Below are 19,841 nucleotides of genomic sequence, written 5' to 3' on the forward strand. Positions count from 1 at the left end.
CTGGAAAAAATGTTTTCCGTGGTATGAAACAGAATTATAAACACGTTTTCTCTGAATAGCATTTCCCAACAATCCAGTTTCTCTTTTTTTTTTTTTTTGCCATCTTTTTGTTAGTTCTAACTTGATTATCAAATAATTTTTATTTTTACACTATTACAGAAGTGCATTTCTCTGGGTTTCCAAAACCACCTTATTCAACCTCCCCCATCTGTCACCATCTGCTTCCTTTTAGCGTGTACTTTTTGTGTGATCGCATAAACACGTGAAAAATAACTAACGTGCAGATGACTATCTGCCGGTACATTTGAGGACTGGGCATAATAAAAGTGAATTGCCAAAACGCACTTAACACTTTTAATTTTGTTGGGTCTTGCATGTGAGCCGCATTTGATTTTCAGACTGCTTTGCAGTTGGAGAGTTGATCAGGTACTGCTAACTCAAGAGCAAAGCTGAGACTAAATAATTAGCGCTGCATAAAGTGGCTTGGATTCGGCGAGAGCCAACTCGGATAATAAACCTTAACAGGAAGGTTTGATGCGTGATTTCTAATTTTTTTTTTTTAATCATTTCGAGGAGTGAAAAGAAGAGTAGGGTTTGCAAAAACAAATTCCCCTCAAAATATATTATTGTCCGTAATGCATGGCAGGTCAAGCTTACTTCCTTCCAGGGGCAGTAAGAGCGAAAACACGTTCATTTATAACTATGGAGGCAAGTGCATTTTTTGAGCTGTAACTTAATCTCTTGAAAAATACATTATTCCCAGCCTCCCCCGCCCTGCAACTCTAAAGATCTATAATTCATCAAAAGACCTCAGAGAACAAATATTTTTTAAAATATTCCTTTTTCAACAAATGGCCTTTTTACACTGTCACACTTATCTTTTCTGGTGGTCTTTGCCACAGAAGAAACTTAAGCTCATTTGAAACTTAAGTTTACTTAAAAATCAGCGGCGAATCTGCTACATAGCACAATTAAGCGGGTTGAGCTGACTTTTCACAGCCTTTTTGAAGCATCTTTTAAATGCCTTTCACCTATCTTTCCACAGCAAAGCATTTCCGGCAGATAATGGAGAAGGTACAGGAAGGGGAGCCGAGGGGGGGCGGGGTGTGGAGTAGCCAGGTCTCTCTGTATCGCGTCAACGAGTCTTCAGCAAGAGGAGGAGGAAATGCTGACAGGGAGCCATTCCCCAGAGCAGCAGTGCCCAGCACTGCATCCAGGTCCGACTTCCATGCCATCTAGAAAAGTCTGGCCCGTGTGGCTCAGTGGTTGAGCATTAGCCCATGCACCCGGAGGGGACCAGTTCCATTCCCGGTCAGGGCAACAAGCCTGGGTTGCAGGCTCGATCCCCAGTAGGGGGCATGCAGGAGGAAGCCGATCAATGTTTCTCTCTCATCAATGTTTCTATCTCTCTCTCCCTCTCACTGAAATCAATAAAAAAAAAATTATTTTTAAATAAAGGCGGGCATTAATAAAGGGAAGTACTAGAAATTTCAGGGTTCAGCTCGTACCGATCCCCCCCAACTGACCATCTGATCACAGTGTGGCCTTCTCTCAATTCCAAAGGGTTTTCCCTCCTTCGCGAGACCCAGCCTAACTCTGCATTCCCCCCGACCCACCTGCTGCCTCTTCTCTTCCTGCTCCCTCCGCGCAGGCTCGCGTCTCTCCTTTAATCCCGCCACACCCTACACAACTCCAGCACAGCAGTTCCTGTTTGCACAGTAATCGTTCTCCATAGCTCATCCCCTTAGCAAACACTAAGATACTTGAGGACAAAAACCATTTCTTACCATCTTTGTATTCCCAGCACCTAACATAATGCATGACACCTAATGAATATTCATGAATATTTCCTTAGTGGATGGATGAGTGATCTGAGCGAAACGGTTCACATCCAAGACCAGAAGAACTCAGGTGCTTGCTCTTAAAAGAGTGAACACGTTCAAAATGATCCTGATTTAACAAACATGTAGGTGCTTGACAAGAAAAAACTTAAAAAAAAAGAATTAAAACTGCATGAGAAGTTAGTTGCTTCAAGGTTTATCATTCTCAAACAGTAACTACAATGATCACTCTCCCCAATAAAAATGAGGGGCAAGGTTTTAATTATGAATCAGTTTGTAGCAGCCATGGATATATAAACTGCTTTTAAAAATCAGACTTCTGCAATATTAAAATTTACACACACACACACTCACACACACACACACACAGTCTTTTTCTTGTCTTTAAAAAGAAATTGGTAATTTCTTAGAAATTATCAACTTTCTATTTAGAAACAATTGGGCTCTTCTCACATTATGTTCTTGGTTTTGTTCTTCAGTTGATGACATTTTGATATAGAACAGTCCCTTTGTTTCTCTGATCCTCTGCTTTTAAAATGAGATGTATTTACCTTCTTCGGAAATAATTTTCCCTAATAGTGACACAACTGATTTTGTTATTCTAAAAATGGGATAACATCATCCAAGGCAAGTGGATAGGTAGCAGGGAAACTGAACTCCAGAGAAACAAAAAAATGTGTTTTGCATGAGCGTTCACAATCCTATTCCAGAGTGAGTCCCCTGAGAGCGCTGTCCTTTGCGTCGTGTAGCCACATCACCCAGAAACACGCCGCGCCCCCCCGCCCCCCCCCCGCCCCCTCAACATAGCAGACACACAATATATGCCTGTGGATAAGCAAAGAAAGCAAGTCTTCCGGACCCTCTGCCTGGGGTCGTCAGTGGGAGATGCCATTATTTCATGAACTCTCCCAGTGAAATACTTTCTAGTAATTATGAATTTGGACAGCACCTCAAATACAAACGACCAGTGTCTTTGTTTCTAAGGAAAATCCAAATGGTTCATATAACTGAGTATTTTCCAAGTCATTCAATTATCCTGTTTCAATAAATGAGTCAAAAAAGGCTTAATCACAAAATGAAATGTACATGGCCAACTCAAAATGGACTTACGCTACTATAGTTAGTACCTTTATGTTCATCAAGTTTATAAAATATCCTTGCCCTACAATGTCATGTTAAACAGTGGAAGGAAAATAGATTTGGTTCATGTTGCAATTCAGGTAAGAATAGTAGGAACTGCAAGTTTTGTTCATGCTGAAATGTCTCCTGGGCAAGCATTAGGTCAACGTTCCCTTTTGGGCTGAACGGAGCCCCGCCCACCTCTGGCGCCAGGTACTCCGGGGTCCCACAGAAGGTCTTCATGGTGGCCGTGTCGGTGATCCCCTCTTTGCAGAGTCCGAAATCTGTGATTTTTATGTGGCCATCTTTGTCCAGCATCAAATTCTCCAACTGCACAGGAAGGAAAAGGACAGATTATTCTACAGTCTTCCAATCTAGGAAAACACTGTTTGGAAACAAATACCGAATGCTGAGAAAGAGACTTTGAAAGAGGACACAGTTGTTAATAGAACTTTCAGGACTTACAAACCCTGTAGCTTCGTAATCCTATGTAATAAAGAGGGAACATGCTAATTGACCCTCACGCCATCACAAAATGGCAGCGCCCACAGCCAATAAAGAGGAAATATGCTAATTGACTGCCCCGCCCTCAAAGATGGCAGTTCCCACAGCCAATAAGGAGGGACTATGCTAATTGACTGCCACGCCCTCAAAGATGGTGAAGCCCTCAAAGATGGTGGTGCCCACAGCCACAAGATGGCGGCGCCCAGCCCCCTCAGCCCTGCCCGCCCCCAGGCGGGCCCAGCCGCTCCACACGCCTGCCTCTGAAGTCCCCCAGTCCTCTCAGCCCCCCAGGGCCGCCCGAGGCTCAGGTAACCAGGGCTGGCTGAGGCTTGCGCTGCCGGCAGTGGCAGCAGCAGAGATTTGATGGGGCGTCGCTTTCCCCTGATTGCCGGGTCGCCTCCCGCCCTTGAGGGCTCCCGGACTGTAAGGGGGGCAGGCTGGGCTGAGGGACCCCCCCTTCCAGTGCATGAATTTCCATGCACCGGGCCTCTAGTTCATATATAAAAAGAAACATGTTTTATCAAATATTTTGATGATGAAATTATTGATTATTTAATCCATTGGGAGTCAGAGCCATTATTGTGTAAGAACTAAAGCTCACCTAATTTTTCAAAGTAGAAACCAATCCTCTTTTTATGTAAATAAATTGTGACCTAAATAATCCCAAAGAGATGAGTATCTTTTTCTGGATACATACAGATGGTTTTCAACACTTTCTCTTGGGAATCTATTGCTATTATAAAATAGTCATGTATAGGAATGTTTTTTGGTGGTGGTTGCAAATCAAACCTAAATCGTATTTTGAAAAGTAAGGTGGTATCCTCTTCTGTAGTTCTTTGTGATAAAGAAATACCAACCCTTTCAAACATTAAAAGGTAAAGAATGTCAAAGCCAAACAGTCAACAGTTAATGAAAATATATAGCACTAATATTATACAATTGGAATCTTTTTGAAGCCATTAATGAAAACACACCCAAGAGAATCTCAGAGATTTAACTAAGTAGCAAGATCATTTGCCTCAAGAGAAAATTATGACATGCAAGGGTAGAGTTTGTGCAAAGCCAATATCATTAAAAATAACATCAATAACTGATCATTTTCCTCTCCTATTTTGAACCCAAAGTTATGACTGTCATCACACATAGATACCTATGGTTCTGAGTTGTGATCTATGGCCTCACAGACACGGGGCCTAGCCTTACCCACTCATGTGGATATAAATACACATGAGAAATTATTAACAGAATGAATGAAAATTAACTTACTAAACAAGTAGGCAACTTATTCTACTCCTTAGTGTGATGATCTATGCAAGTGCTTACCTGGACTCTGAAGTCAATATCCAATTCAAACCAGAACTCCATATATGAAAATAAATGACTGCATATACAATGGGATGACATCATACTGTTCTATCACCCAGTGTCTTATAAACCAGAAACTAAATGCAGTAAAGCAAGCTGAGCTCACTGAAGGGAAGACCAGACAGACATATGTCCTCAGGGGTGGTTCTAACTGTGCTCCCTGGCTGATCTACACGCTTCATACATGCTTCCTTTATGGCATATAGTTCAGCGAAGTGAGGCTGCTGAGCTTTTCAAAATAGGAGTTCTTTTATTTTATCTAAATTCAGAAATATTGCGCCTTCCATATGCTTCTCTACTAGCTGGAACCTAAAAGTAAAGCCTAATTTGCACAAATGACAACAAGTCCATCTCTTCTTCATGCTTCCAGACTTCTCCCTTTTCCCTTTTTCTTCCTCCCTCTGCTAGCTTGCTGTAATGAGAAACGTAAGTATTTACTGGAGGGTCTGTTGTTTTGTTGAATAAAAGCATACATGTCCTGCTCCTAATTTTTTAAGAAGATGCTGATGGTTTAAATGTAGGAATGTATTATAGTATATACAAATAAAACCAACTTAAGTTCTTTAAATGCTGTATAATCTTTTAAAAAATATTTAATAAATCTGTTTTACCAGTACATAAAAAATTCTTATAAAATCTCCAAATGATATTACTGTGTAAAATGTGAATGTACTATCTACTCCGTTCCTTCCCACTCCCCCCCCCCCCCCGCCCACACCTGCCCTCTATATGCCTCATATGCATGGGGAAGAATGCATGGAAGCATGGCAGCATGCACTATGTCTCCACATTCTGACAAGGCTACTTTGTCATGTAGTTTAAATCCTGGCTCTTAACTAATTCTCTACCCTCAGATCTCATCTCTGAGCTCACACCAAAGTCTGGGGGACGATGAATGAAATGCGGTAGAGGGATAGGGTTGGGGAAGGAACAGATTGAAGGTGAATGAGAGTTCTAGTTTGCCCAGAACATAAGAGGGTTTCCTGGGATGCAGAACTTAACAAGTTCTGGAATTGGGAAGTCCTGGGCAAACCAGGTCATCCTCCTTGTCTTATGAATCAGCTTTAAAATATTACAATGGTACAGGAAGCAATGAGGTCAGCCTCAGGGGTGACTGAGAAGTGGGGTGAGGGGCGTGATGGCAGGGTGACAGCACACTGCACGCAGGCAGTACAAGCACAATGAGTAAGAGTGTGGGGTCAAGTTAGAGAACTCACACGTAACAAGTTTTACCCCTTCTCACTGTGTGACCTTAGGCTATTGACTTCTATGTGCCTCAACTTCATCTATAAAACAGAGGCAAATAACAGTAGCAACCTAATGTGATTATTTTGAGAATTAAATGAGATACTGACTCCAGAACTCAACACACTGGAAGCATTCAATGACTCTATTGATCATTATTAAATACTAGAGGCCGGGTGCACGGGATTTGTGCACTGGTTGGGGCGTGGACTGCGGGGATCAGCTCACTGGTCAGCTGAGCAGCTGTGGACCCCGCCAGTCAGCCACTGTGGGAGTTCACTGACCACCAGGGGGCAGCTCCTGCACTGAGGGTCTGCGCCCTGGTGGTCAGTATGCATCATAGCAACTGGTCGACCAGTCATTCTGGTCGTTCCACCATTTGGTTGCTGGGCTTTCATTACATAGGATAGCATTTAATGGTCGATGTATAAATTAATAGAATGGTGTGTGCTTTTCTAGATAAACAAAACTAAAATTTCATAACTTTAAAGCCAGTTATTGTACAACAGTGTCCACCTTTTCCCATCAACTATTTTTCTACTCTCACCGTCCTGAAATATCACTCTGCTGAGCAAGAATGACAAAAACAACTTGTCCCCCAAGAGTATGAATGACAGTCAGAGATGCATCACCTTAAAAAAAAAAACACCCCGGATCCAGTGTATATGATAAGCCAGGGTAATCCAATATCCAGTCTTGTTACAATAGGTATTTTACACAGATGCATAGCAACTCTCTGGAACATATAAGGACCATTAGTGAGCCTGGCTGGCGTGGCTCAGGGGTTGAACATGGACCTATGAACCAGGAGGTCACAGTTGGATTCCCTGTCAGGGCACATGCCCAGGGGTTGCAGGCTTGATCCCCAGTGTGTGGCGTACAGGAGGCAGCCGATCAATGATTCTCTCTGATCATTGATGTTTCTATCTCTTTCCCTCTCCCTTTCTCTCTGAGATAGATAGATAGATAGATATAGATAGATAGATAGATAGATAGATAGATAGATAGAACCATCAGTGTTGTGGAGGATGAGCAGAATCAATCACCTGGAAGTCCTTTCCAGGCGGATCACAGACCTGGACAGAGTGGAACACTCGGGTGTCAATTCCTAATGCACCTAACACTAATGTACCCAGGATTCCCCACCCTCGGAGCGCTTCCCCTATGTAAAGAAGGGGTGTACACATCTACCTCCGATCTCTCCTTGGCTCTCTCTCCTAAACACCCTGGCTTTCCTTCTTCCTTTTGTTAGCCACAGAATGCAACATGCACACTGTCGCTGATGGTCAGGTTCTCTCCCCGGATGAACCTCAGTGCATCTGTTTTATCACCATACTTAGTCCTCGTTTACAAGGGCATTATGCTCATGCTTAATGGATGCACCCACTGTCAAAAGCAATGATGAAGACAAACGGGGGGTTTGAGCGAAAACATTATGTATTAGAAATCTGGTTTTGCTGACGACTCATATCAGAGGGTTGTCATCTAACAGTTCAGAGCAGCGCGTGCTTTGAGGAGAGAGGAGATATTACACAATACACCTCATGGAGTTCCCATAACAAGGCGACATTGTTACCCAGTTGAAGGGGACAGGCATTATGTGACAGAGGGTCTTGGTTCAGCTGGAAATCTGTCCTCTGTGCTCCGTGCATGGGAAATTGTAGCAAGAAAGCACTACGGTCCTTCTGCTCTTGCTGGGACCAGGAAGAAAATGAGACTCTTAAAAACCCGAAGCTGTGTTGTCTGCGGGGCTTCTCAAACCTGTACCGCTCTTCCTGCTACAGTAAAAGATGGAATCTGTGGGGAGTACCAGGATCAGTGCACAGGCTGCTGGAGGCCAGAAGTGACTGGCCAGAGGCGGAAGTGACTGGCCTGGGGGCGGAAGTGATTGGCCAGAGGTGGAAGTGACTGAATTTTAGTTTTACAAAGATCTCGCAGAGTTCTCAGTGCATTCCCCCATCTAGATTTCTTCTCAACTCTAGGATGACGTAATGAAAAGAACGAGACCGGAGCGAGGATTCATGGGCTCCAATAATCTTGACAATGTCACCAACTCATCCATTACTGTAAGTCACTTACTGGGCTTCTAGAAGTCAGTGACCTCCTGTAAACCATGGGTCAGCTCTAAACTTCTATAGTACCAACTCCAGGATCTCCCTCTAATCTGCACAATCCCGTGCCATATGGATACAGGTAACATTTGCATAGACTTCAATGTTTAGCTGTCTGCACTGTATGTATTCTTCTTGAGGTACATTTATATGGTTTCTGCCCCACATTTTGTACGTTTACTTAGACTTTTAAGTGAGGTAAGGCTATATTTTAAAAAATGAACTTAACAGAGATCACTTAATTGTCTAGTAAAGTGAGTGGTCTAGGCATATGGTAAGTGCATGACTCATATTCATATATAAATAGGTTCTTTAATGTTGCAACTTAACATAATGGATGTTTAACATAATTTAACATAATAAGTTTAGTCTTTCCATCATCAGAAAGGATGGGGCAATGAATATCATATTAATGAATGTCATATTAATGAATGTCAATACACCACTATGCTCACAGTAATAGGGTTGATGGGTAAGATAGTTAATGGCAAATATTGACCAAGACCATCTCAATGATACCATGCTTTAATCAATGCTGGCATTCTTTTCTTTTGTTTCTTTAGGCTAAGAATTCTACCTTCCAGCTTTAAACGTTTTGGATATGTTACCAACTACTTCAAAGTTATTATTTCCTTAAATCTAGGAAGTCCCCGCCTTCTTCCTACAAACAGAATTCATAAAATACAAAGTGGGAGTGGGGGGAGGTGATCCAGGCAGAAAAGAGCTAACTATTTCTAAGTAAATTTGGAAATGCCATCTAACATACATTGCAAGCTTTGTTATACTATATAACCCATTTCTTTTTTTTTTTTTTAATTCCAGGCACTTAAACATTACAGTATTAATGGGCCATGGGGACATCAGATACAGGGGAACTGAATTCTGTCACATTCCTGGTCATGAGAAGCTCCAGGATAAATATAGTTACACCGTTGATCTGTGTTCATCTCTGCTCTACTGTGGCATGTAGTTGATTATCCCTGACCTGGGTGTTTCATAATCACATAGTTCATCTCTCCTCAATACAGTACCTTATAGCTTCTTTATACTTTGACAAATTATAATTTGCAAACATACATACTATATTTCATTGACATCGCGTAAAATAAGACCGTACGAGGTGGTTATTCCTTCGGGCCACTCATAACATAAAGGCACAGGATAGGAACACTTTGAAATCACCTAGACAACTGCTTAAATAATTAGATTCTTAAGGCTCATGGGTATTTAACAAAGGGTGGATGGAAGTGAGGCGGGTAATTGTGGTTTCTTTATGTCGCAATATGGAGATACAAGCCATTTCATAAAAGACGCCTGTAACCCCTTAAATAACCTAGTACTTAATAAATAAAGCAATTCTGTATCAAATTTTCACAGGCCAGGAGTACTGTATATGATTTACTTATTGAGAAAGTAAGATTGTCACATTTAGAATCTGTTCAAAGTATGTCATGGAACAAACTTCCTTGACACGGCCCCTCTGATCCCAAACAGAGTCAGGGGACTCACTGCCACCCTCGGGAGCTACTCCAGGGCTCAGGACACTGGCCCGTGGGTGACAGCAGCCTCCTGCCTGTTGGGTGGACAGTTTTACGGGAGCCCGGGCAGGCTCACTCCTTTGTGTGCTGTCTGGGCTGCCCTCAGCGATGGCAGAGCCGAGGAGCCGCAAAAGGCCTGCATGGGCCACAAAGCCTAACATCTGTTCTATCCAGCCGGCGTGGCTCAGTGGTTGAGCGTTGACCTATGAACCAGGAGGCCCTGGCTTAATCCCAGAGCTGCTCTGAAGATCTCATTGGAAAGGAACTCGGAGAAGTAAAGTCATTCTTATCAACAAACCAAATATAGCCCTTTTTAAAATGCAAATTAAACCAATGCCATGCTATATTAAAATGCTGCAGGTGTTTAATCCACCAAAAAAGTGAATACCAAAATCAAACCAAATATTTTCCTCCAATAAAGTCTTATTTATTATAAAATTTCTTCACAATACATCACTGGAGTTTAGACTCTCATAATGAAACTTACTTTAAAAATGTCACTTGCAAAGTTACTTGACTTTTAATCAGATGTTCAATATTATTCAGCACATTTACAGAAAACTGAGACTGTTATTGGTAGATCGTACTTAATCCGGGCAGCCAAGCAGAAATTATCATACATCAAAATCTTGGACATAGTCAGGCCGGTGTGGCTCAGTGGTTGAGCGTCAACCTGTGAACCAGGAGGTTACAGTTTGATTCCCGGTCAGGGCCCATGCATGTGAGGTGTGCAGGAGGCAGCCGATCCATGATTCTCTCTCCTCATTGATGTCTCTCTCTCTCTCTCTCCATTCCTCTCTGAAATCAATAAAAAAATATTTTTAAAAATCTTGGGCATAAGGAACGACATACATAGCAGTGAATGCAATTTCCTCCCAGGTGCAGTAACTGCATCCTTAAACAGAGTGCTTTTGCCCGACTAAACCTGCTTTTCTCCGAGCGGAGTGCCTTTGTAATTACTCTGTCTGTCCCCCCAGTCTCTCTCTACAGAAACAAACGGGGATTGCTTTCGCTGTGTGTTGTCTTACCTTGAGGTCCCGGTACACAATCTTCCCCGAGTGCAGGTAGTCCAGGGCCGACACGATCTCCGCGCCGTAGAAGCGCGTGCGGTCCTCGGAGAACACCCGCTCTCTCGACAAATGGAAAAACAGCTGCAGGGTAAACAGCAGGGACGGGATTGTAATAATTACTGATTTAGTGGGGAAATTAACACAAACATAAAACACCTCTCCGCGCCATATTGTGATGATAGATGGGGTACTCTCCGCGGACACGCAGCCTCCTGGCCAGCAGCTGGCTCCGCTCCCCCAGGTTTCCGGGGGGAGCCCGCGAGCTGTTAGACCAGCCTTTTAATCCATACACCCGTCTTGCGGAAGGCATTCTGCGTGCTCCCCATTTAACCTGCCGTTACCGGAGGAAGAGGGATGCGCCATGGGTTCCCACGTTTCCCCCTCGCTCTACGGCTGCTCCCCCTTCCCAGGACCAGGCGTGGAGACATTATTGAACTAAATGCACACGAGCGGCGATGCAGTCGCTCTATTTAATGATCCGATTTACATCTGACTTCAGAGGGAGGGCTGCGGATTTGCTGAAGCTGAGTAGTGTGGACTCGTTCTGTTCTACGACTGCTGAGTCGGCACGCTGCCTCTACCAACGTCCCCACAGTTTGCATCCGTGTTTTCTATGGTGAGAAGCGGGAAGGCGTTACGTTTTTACTTCAGTGATGTCCACAGCGCTCTGAGAAGCTCCCATCAGCCCCCCTGTCATTCTCAATGCCTATTCTTTCTGTTTTCAAAATGAGCCACAGCACTCTTTTCTCACACAAACACGTGAACAATAAGCCCAGCCATTCCTCAGCTAATCACCAATAAGCAGCCGACAAGTGTTTGTTGGGTGCCCTCTGGGGCCAAGCACCCAGCCCCCCACTCAGTCAGCTCTCTCTAAGCTGCCTCTCCCACCTCCCAGTTGGACCATGAAGAGAAGGAGCAGGCTTCCGGCAGACGGACCCCTGTGGGACTATCTCACTGGACCAAGAAAGCCCAGGAGCAGGAGCGCTTGTTGATGTGCTGAGTCACTGCCAGGTGTCACGGCAGATGCTCCACACACGTCTGTGATGGTAGAAGTGGGCCCGTCCGTCAGGGTGTTCCTGACCGCAAGATCAGAGATCAGCGATACCTCCCCCCGGATGAGTGACTCCCAGCACTTCCACAAATTTCTAACTGGCCCAGTTAACTACATCTGTGCCTTGCACACCAAACCGTAACTCGGGTGACACACACGAGGTGCCCTAAGATTCCGTCCTCCCTTTCTCACCTCTGCCTCCACTGAGGAGCCTGTCATTGTATTGACATAAGCTTTGTGCCTAGCCCACTGTCACAATAAAGAAGACAGGTAATATCATGTACCTATCGCCAAAGCAAAGCTAAACTAGTAGGCTGATGGTCTCTAAGCTTTAACGCTCTATCATATTGCCCTATTTTATCAACTCCAAGATGCTACTGACTGGGACTCTATCATTATTTCATGTTTACACCAAGTAAGAAAAAAAGTCAATAAAAAGTCAAATAAAATCTATGACACACCATCAAATATAAAAGGCATTCTCAATGCAGAAATGTTAACTGTGTCAGACCAAGAATCCAATACACTATGCCAAAAATCAAACTAATGTGTAACAATTCCTCAGGAAAGTTTTAAAAAATACATTTACTTTATATAAGCACATTTATAACATCTATTATGTATTATAATATGTAATGCATATAAACAGGCATATCTACACAATGCATTACCATTCAAACAAGGACAGTGAGTAGACAGAAACATGGAATATCAGTAAAACCATTCTGAATAATTTCTGGGTCAAAATAATTTCTGCCATGCTTTCTACAAAGTACCACTAACTCTGATGAATGAACCTGGGCCCTCTATGTAGATTTGTAGATTTATGGTAGTGTTCTAATGGAATGAAAATAGTGGTTAAATTTATAAATTTTCTTAAAATAACGTCAAACTTACTACCCACTCATCTACGGTACAAAACTTATGGATGCTCCCTACATCAATATAATGCATGCGGGATTCTAGATCTTTATTTAGACCACACATATCTTCGATTTGTCTCCCAGCCAATTTCCATAAAAAATAGATGCTAAAAATTTTACTTAAGTTGAATTCTATTTATTTCTCAATCTGCTGTCCTCCGAGTGTGCCCTTGCTACTTTATGGGACTTACTCTTGTTAAGATAACCAAGAACCTCTTAATTGCCAAATCCGATCCCTTCCAGTCCGGACCCCTCCTTCCTGTTCTGGAGCTCAGACATCACCCCGTCCTCTCCTGAAGCACGTTCTAGGCTGTGGCCATACAACTCTCTCCTGCCTTTCTACCTAACTCGATGCACATTTCTTGGCTGGGAGCCAAGTTCCCAATCAATTATTTTAAAGTCCCCGTGTTGGCACGGGGAAGAGAAGAGAGAACATACTTAATGACAGAGACAATCCCTGACACCTCAAGACATTCAACTCAAAGGAGGAGACACATGCAGAGATAAAATCCAAGAGAGCTGGGATACGTTGTCTATTTCTGATATTAAAGGTGATTTGGAGGCAAAGGATGATGAATCTTCACTGAGATGATCCGAGGAGACATCACAAATAAGGATGGAACTTTTCGCAAATGGAGGATCTTATATTGAAGCCTATCAGAGATTGCTATTCAAGTTGTAGCCATCTTTGTATTTCTAACACAGCCCTGTACAGTACCTGCACACAGTAGTTAACTAATCAATGCTTGATCAAGAGTTAATTCTAAAAAGAAAAAAAAATAAAACAATGGCAAGAAAACACACGCAAGGAACACACCCAGCTGAAGAATAACCCACGTTCCAGGCAATGCCAGGATTTTAGTAAAAAAAGGATGAGGCCACATCTTTGAGGACCTTGACTGCCAAGATATGGGGGTCGAGATTTATTCTGAGATAAGAAGCGTCAAAGAATTTGGGGTTAAAACAATTAGCATAATTAAACAACAACAACAAGTCTGGCAGCAACTGGAGCATCCATGAACCAGATCTGAGACTACAGTCAGGAGAACACTGCGTAAAGTGCAAGGGGAACATCACGGAGCACGTGTTCGCGGAACTGGGTGGAAAGCTGACACAATGAGAGAACGTGGTGGCAATCCGCAAGGACATCGCGATTTGGTTAGCACAGCCGGCGACATGAGCAATTCCGCTAACAGCACGGCGGTTATGAAATAGAGAGCGCACTGAAATTAGTGAATGAGCATGTCAGACAATATCTGACAGTATCAGAAGGTATACATGAGCTGAATGACAGCTGAGGGACCTCAACCGCAGCAGCTCAAGAGTCAAAATTCCAGAGGGAACTCGCTTGCACCCTTGGGGCCAAGGGAGAGAGGAACAATGTTGGGGTTTCCTGGGACGACTGAGTGGATGTTACAGCCAGCAGTGCTGAGGAAGAGAACGGGGACAGAGGAGCAATGGATCTTGTTTGACCTGGTAACATGTAAAGACGCATTTGATACCACAGCTTCGAAAGTGGGCCCGAGGGTGCAGAGGTAGACACGAGAGTCATTTATAGAAAGATATTCTTACAACCAAGGCGGCACGGGATAGCCCAGGAATTCAGGAGAAAGTGAACACAGAAGCAGCTCAGAATCTTAGGAACCACCTCACACGAGTACAGGAGAGGGAGCAGGACGCTGAGGCGGAGTCCTAGCAGTGTAAGGAAGAAGAACGTACTGGAAGAATGAAGGAAAAGCGCGTTTCCAGGAGGAATTCGCCTTTACCAGGCACAGGAATGAGGTCATTTGTTACCTTCCCGGGAAGAGATGTCATACTTACATGGGCTCAGAAGAGGATGAAAAGGCAGAAATGGTATGTGACGCCTTCAGGAAAAAATGGATGAGATGAGCCAACATATTACTGACATGGAAGATTTCTGCTACAACGTATTAAGTAATGCTTTCAGGGAAACTTCTGCCAAAGAAATGGAGCGATACTACACCGTAAAGCTACAATTCATATGGAAGAGGCACACCAACAAAAAGATCGATAAAATCAGACAGCCAGAATCTGGTTATTTTATAAAAATTTGGTATCTGATAACATTGATGATGACGATGTGTGCCAAAGTAGATGAGAAAAAAATGACTAATAAATGGTGATACAATAGTTGGTCAAATTTGGAGAAAAGTAAGATTGAATTTTCATCTCACACCATAACAACATACATTTCAGATAGTTAAATATAAAACAGGACGCTACTTTTTAAAAAAAGTTGAAAATATGAATCAATAGTTTTCAGATCTCAGGATGAGAGATTTTCCAAGCAGAAAAGAAATGAAACAAAACATAAAAGGAAACCCTGGTAGACTCAACTCCATGGAATAGCAGCGATAAAAATGAAATTGAATATTTATAGGAAATATGACAACCCAAATGTCCACCTCCAACGGACAGATGAGCAAATGTTGGTGGAGCCAAGCCATACATATGGATGGTGACTCAGCAACAAAGGCGAGCTACTGAGAAATGCAACCAAATGCATCAGCTCCAAACATAAGGCCGAGGCAAGGAGCAGACACAACAGAGTGTGTGCTGTCTGACTCCGTCGCCGAGAAATGTTAGAGACGGTGAATCAAGTCTTCAGTGTCAGAGAGCGGGTCATTGGCTGCTCGGGCCTCCTGTGGGGGCGGGGGGGGGGGGAGGGATGGGGCAGGAAGGCTGACGGCAGAGGCGCCCCAGAACTTTCTGAGGCAACAAGAATATTCTGTATCTTTATTGTAATGAGGACTCCATGTACAGATATTTGTCAAAAGTCACATAAAGTGAGTCCATCTTACTATATGTCAATTATACATACCTAAGTAATGGGAACAATCTAAATGGTCAAAAATTTGGAAGGAATTTAATAAATTATAGTACATCTACATAATTAATGAGTAGATGATGAGTATTTTATGATATTAAATAAAATGAAAATACATGTATATATGTAAGTATAAAAACAGGAAAATGTATTAACATGGTAATGGCAGTTATTGCCAGATGGTGAGATTTGGAGTAGTTTTTATCTTGTTTTATAACTTGAAAATTACTTGTACTTGCTTAATAGCTGCTCCCCAGCACACTTCGTTTTCCTTCTATGTGGAGACCATCCGTCTTGTTCACATCATACAGTAAGTACTGAGCACACAGCACAGTAACTGGCTGTACTAAGCAACCAATAAATATTTTTTAATTGAACTGAAATAACTATTTGGCTTTTTGATGTTCTCTGCAATGAATATGCATTGTTGTCTCTTTTACAATAAAAATTACACAATGGTTTCTAATAAATGCATTGTGTATCCTAGTACTCATTTAGGCTCATGACAAATTTAATACCCTATTTACTATTATTATTATTATTATTATTATTATTTGTCTGGCAGAGGCACAGGGGAGGGGAAAAGCTATGCAAGTACTCTGTAGCTTTGCATCCTCAGCACCACGCCCCATAGGCGGCACATATTATGGGCTTAATAAATATGTATTGCAAAGAGAAAAATTAAATCCAAGCTACTTCCTACAGAATTATTTATAAGGTTTTGAAGGTTCAGTATTTTTATTAGAAACTTCAAGAAATCATAAACAGTAACTGAACAACTTTCTTTTTATTTAAAAATAATAAGCTACTTGCTGCTCAAGCCAGGAGCATTATTTTTAGAAATTTAAGTTCCTTTAAGCTAGGACTACATTTTTTTTTATGTTGAGCTTAGCCATGCTGTAGAAATACAGTAATGTAAATAGATTATTTTAACCTATTAATATACAAGTCTGTATTTCGTCACAAACCCAAGAATGCTTATTTTGACAATAAGTTGCTATGTTTTGAAAAAAAAAAAAAGTTATATTCTTAATGCAACAAATTTCCCCCAAAAGAAAGATCTAGACTTGAAAAATGACCTGGGAATGATCACTGCAGTCTTAGATTTAAACTCAATGATCCTATTTTTCTTGCAAATACTGCCTACACAGTTATTCCTTTGGAAAAGATTGGTAGCTAGAGAATAGCAAAGTAAGCTCAATACAAGTCTCACTAATTTCAATCATTGCATTCATGATCATAATATAAACTGAAATTGGAACCCGAGTATCCTAAAGACAACTAATTAATTAAGCAATGAGAAACGGCAATCTGAGAAATAAAGCTGCTTAACACAGCACTGGGGTTTACAAAAAGACCCAAGATGAAAAGAATGGCTCTAGCTCACTCACAGGGAAGCTAATCAGCAATACTGTCTTCGTCTGCTCTGACTGCAATAACAGAATACCACACACTTGAGTGGCTTATAACCAAAAGAAATGTATTTCTCACAGTTCTGGAGGCTGGGAAGTCCAAGATCAAGGCACCAGCAGATTCACTGTCAGGTGAGAACCTGCTTCTGGGTTCATGGCTGGCTGTCTTTGCAGAGTCCTCAGGTGACAGACGGACGACAGGGAGAGTGAACTGAGTTCTCTTTGATAAGGGCACTAATCCCATTCATGAGGGCCCCACCCTCATGACCTAATCACCTCCCAAAGGCCCACTTCCAAGTGGTATCACATTGGGGATTAGGTTTTAATATGAGTTTTGGGGGAAAAACAAATATTCAGTCTCTAGCAAATACTACTGGCCTACACAATTGGAATATTAGTTACAGTATAAAATAAACATTTAAATAATTACTGTTATAAGATCAAACAAACTTATTCTTACATTTAGCAGGTAATTCATATTAAATCATCTTCCTGATAATGTCTGTTCTTTTTGCAAGCTGAGCTCACAGTTTCCATGCATTTCACACAGAAAAATTAATGCAAAGTAATGTAAATTTACACTTGGTGTTTGAAGTTTCAGAAAGAATAGTGATATAGACATGAGATACAAATGCCATATTTTAATGACAGTTCAATATAAAATTTCTTAAAATACAATTTAAATGGTACAGGGCAACTGAACCCTAAAATACTAGTTCAGTAGTAACTGTGTTAGCTATATATTACCAGCTAAGTACCTTTCCCTCTACTTCTTGCCCTCTTCCTATAAGTCTGAAAATGGACAAGCAATTCTAGATCACCAACAAGATCCCTGATCCCTGAAAAAGTAGCTGTAAGGGGGCAATTATTAAAGAGAAAAGTTAAGAAAAGTTTCTGGGATTAAAAGTCACCAAATGAAAATATTTACTAATGTGATAAGTGTAAAAAATAGTTCTTATTTTACAAATAATTTTAATTCCAAATCTACTTCTATAATTAAAATAATTTCTAGTAAAATATTTTATTAAAATTATATTAACAAGATTAAACTAGAGTTTGCTCAGTTCTATCACTTCAAATATTAATAAATTCATTTGTAGAATAAAATATACTTTTAAAAGGACAAATATTATCAAGGCAATTTAAAATATTTAAATCTATTAGCATATATATAAAATATCTCGGATATTTGTGAAATGTTTAATATCAATACAATAAAAATAATAAACATTACTTTTTGAGCATTACATTCTAACAACAATCATAAAAGCTGTATAATGCTATCTCCATATTACAGGTGATATGTAAATATAAGTTATTACTATTACTATAGGCACTATTTTTGAGAGCTGCTATTTAACTGATACTGTGCTAAGTTACATGCATTATATCATTTAATCCTTAAAACAACCTTATAAAATAGGCACAATAATTATGTCCATCATACAAATGAAGAAACTAAGGCTTAGAGACGTTATGAAACTTGTCTAGCATCACACAACTATTAAATGGTAGAGTTGAGATTCAAACTTAGGTCATCTGTCTCTAAAGCATATCACCTATTATTCTAAGTACAGTTTCTATTAATTTGAGACAACAAGTGTGTAAATTATTTCATTGACAAGAAATTTCATTTAAAGCCTTCTTTATAATTGCATAGAATGAGCCACATAGGAGAAAGACTGTTGTTTAAGTCCAGCTGCCTTCTCAGGGTCTAGAACTGGACAGGAATTCAACAAATCGTTGTTAAATACTACCATTATCAAAACAAGACAAAGCATCAGAGCTAACCCAAAAGTGTATCTAAAATGAAAACCAGCAAGAACAATCAACACAGGAGAAGGCAGCAAGAGAGTTCCCAAAAAAGGAACAAAGAACAGATGGGAGAAATAAAAGAATAGCAACGTGTATGCCAAACATTTTCTATGGTCACACTGAATACTCCAAATTTAAAAGGTAGAAATTATAAGATAGGATTTAAGTATGAGTCAGAAGTATGAACTAACTATATAGGCGCCATATAAGAAAATGAAAGGAAAAATAGATAAATCCACAATTTGGGTTGGAGATTTCAACAGCACTCTCAATATTTTTTTCAAATGGAGACATAAAATTAGTAAGGGAATGGAACAACTGAACAACATTTTATTATCAAACGACTTGACCACCATTCATAGGTCACCCCCCCCGCAACACACCAGAATACATGTCCTTTCTAACTACACGGCACATGCACCAGTCAGATCACATTCTGGACCAAAAACCACATCCCCATAAATTTAAAAGGACAGCAACTATACAATATATTCTCTAAACACAAACTACAAGTTAAACAGATATATGGAAACCCTCAAGTATTTGGAAATGAAACAATACACCTTTAAATAGTCTATTAGTTGAAAACATGAAAAGAGAAATTAGACAATTTTGGAAAAGAATGACAGATATAACATATAAAATAACATGCAAAACATATAACATTAAAATATGCTACAAATATTTACATGTATATAAATATAACATAAAAATTGGTGCCTACAGGAATGCTTATAACATTAAATACTTATAAAAAAATAACAGGTTTAAATAAATGCTTTCAGTTTCCACATTAAGAAAGAGAAAAAGAAGGCAAAACAAATCAAACCCAAAGTAACCAGAAAAAAGGAAATAATAAAGAGCAAAAAAAAATCAATGAAATTGACAACCCAAAATTTATAGAAGAAAAATAAATGAAATCTAAAGCTAAAAAATATCAATAAAAATTACTAACTTTTAGGAAGACTTATTGGAAATAAAAAAAAGACACAAAATACG

The 19,841-nt window shown here is 40.7% G+C and overlaps 1 protein-coding gene across 3 annotated transcripts in view; it reads right to left on the bottom strand.

Moving 5' to 3' along the window:
• The window catches only part of AKT3 (AKT serine/threonine kinase 3), a 214,831-nt gene that overhangs the window by 28,393 nt on the left and 166,597 nt on the right, over positions 1-19,841 (bottom strand). For all 3 annotated transcript variants that reach the window (XM_054712924.1, XM_054712922.1, XM_054712923.1), the window contains 2 exons: positions 10,752-10,874; positions 3,162-3,290 (listed from right to left, as the gene is read on the bottom strand). In XM_054712924.1, coding sequence (XP_054568899.1) covers positions 3,162-3,290; positions 10,752-10,874 — 252 coding nt within the window. The remainder of the gene's footprint in view (positions 1-3,161; positions 3,291-10,751; positions 10,875-19,841) is intronic.

This window comes from Eptesicus fuscus, chromosome 24 (assembly GCF_027574615.1).
Source record: "Eptesicus fuscus isolate TK198812 chromosome 24, DD_ASM_mEF_20220401, whole genome shotgun sequence".
NCBI lineage: Eukaryota > Metazoa > Chordata > Mammalia > Chiroptera > Vespertilionidae > Eptesicus > Eptesicus fuscus.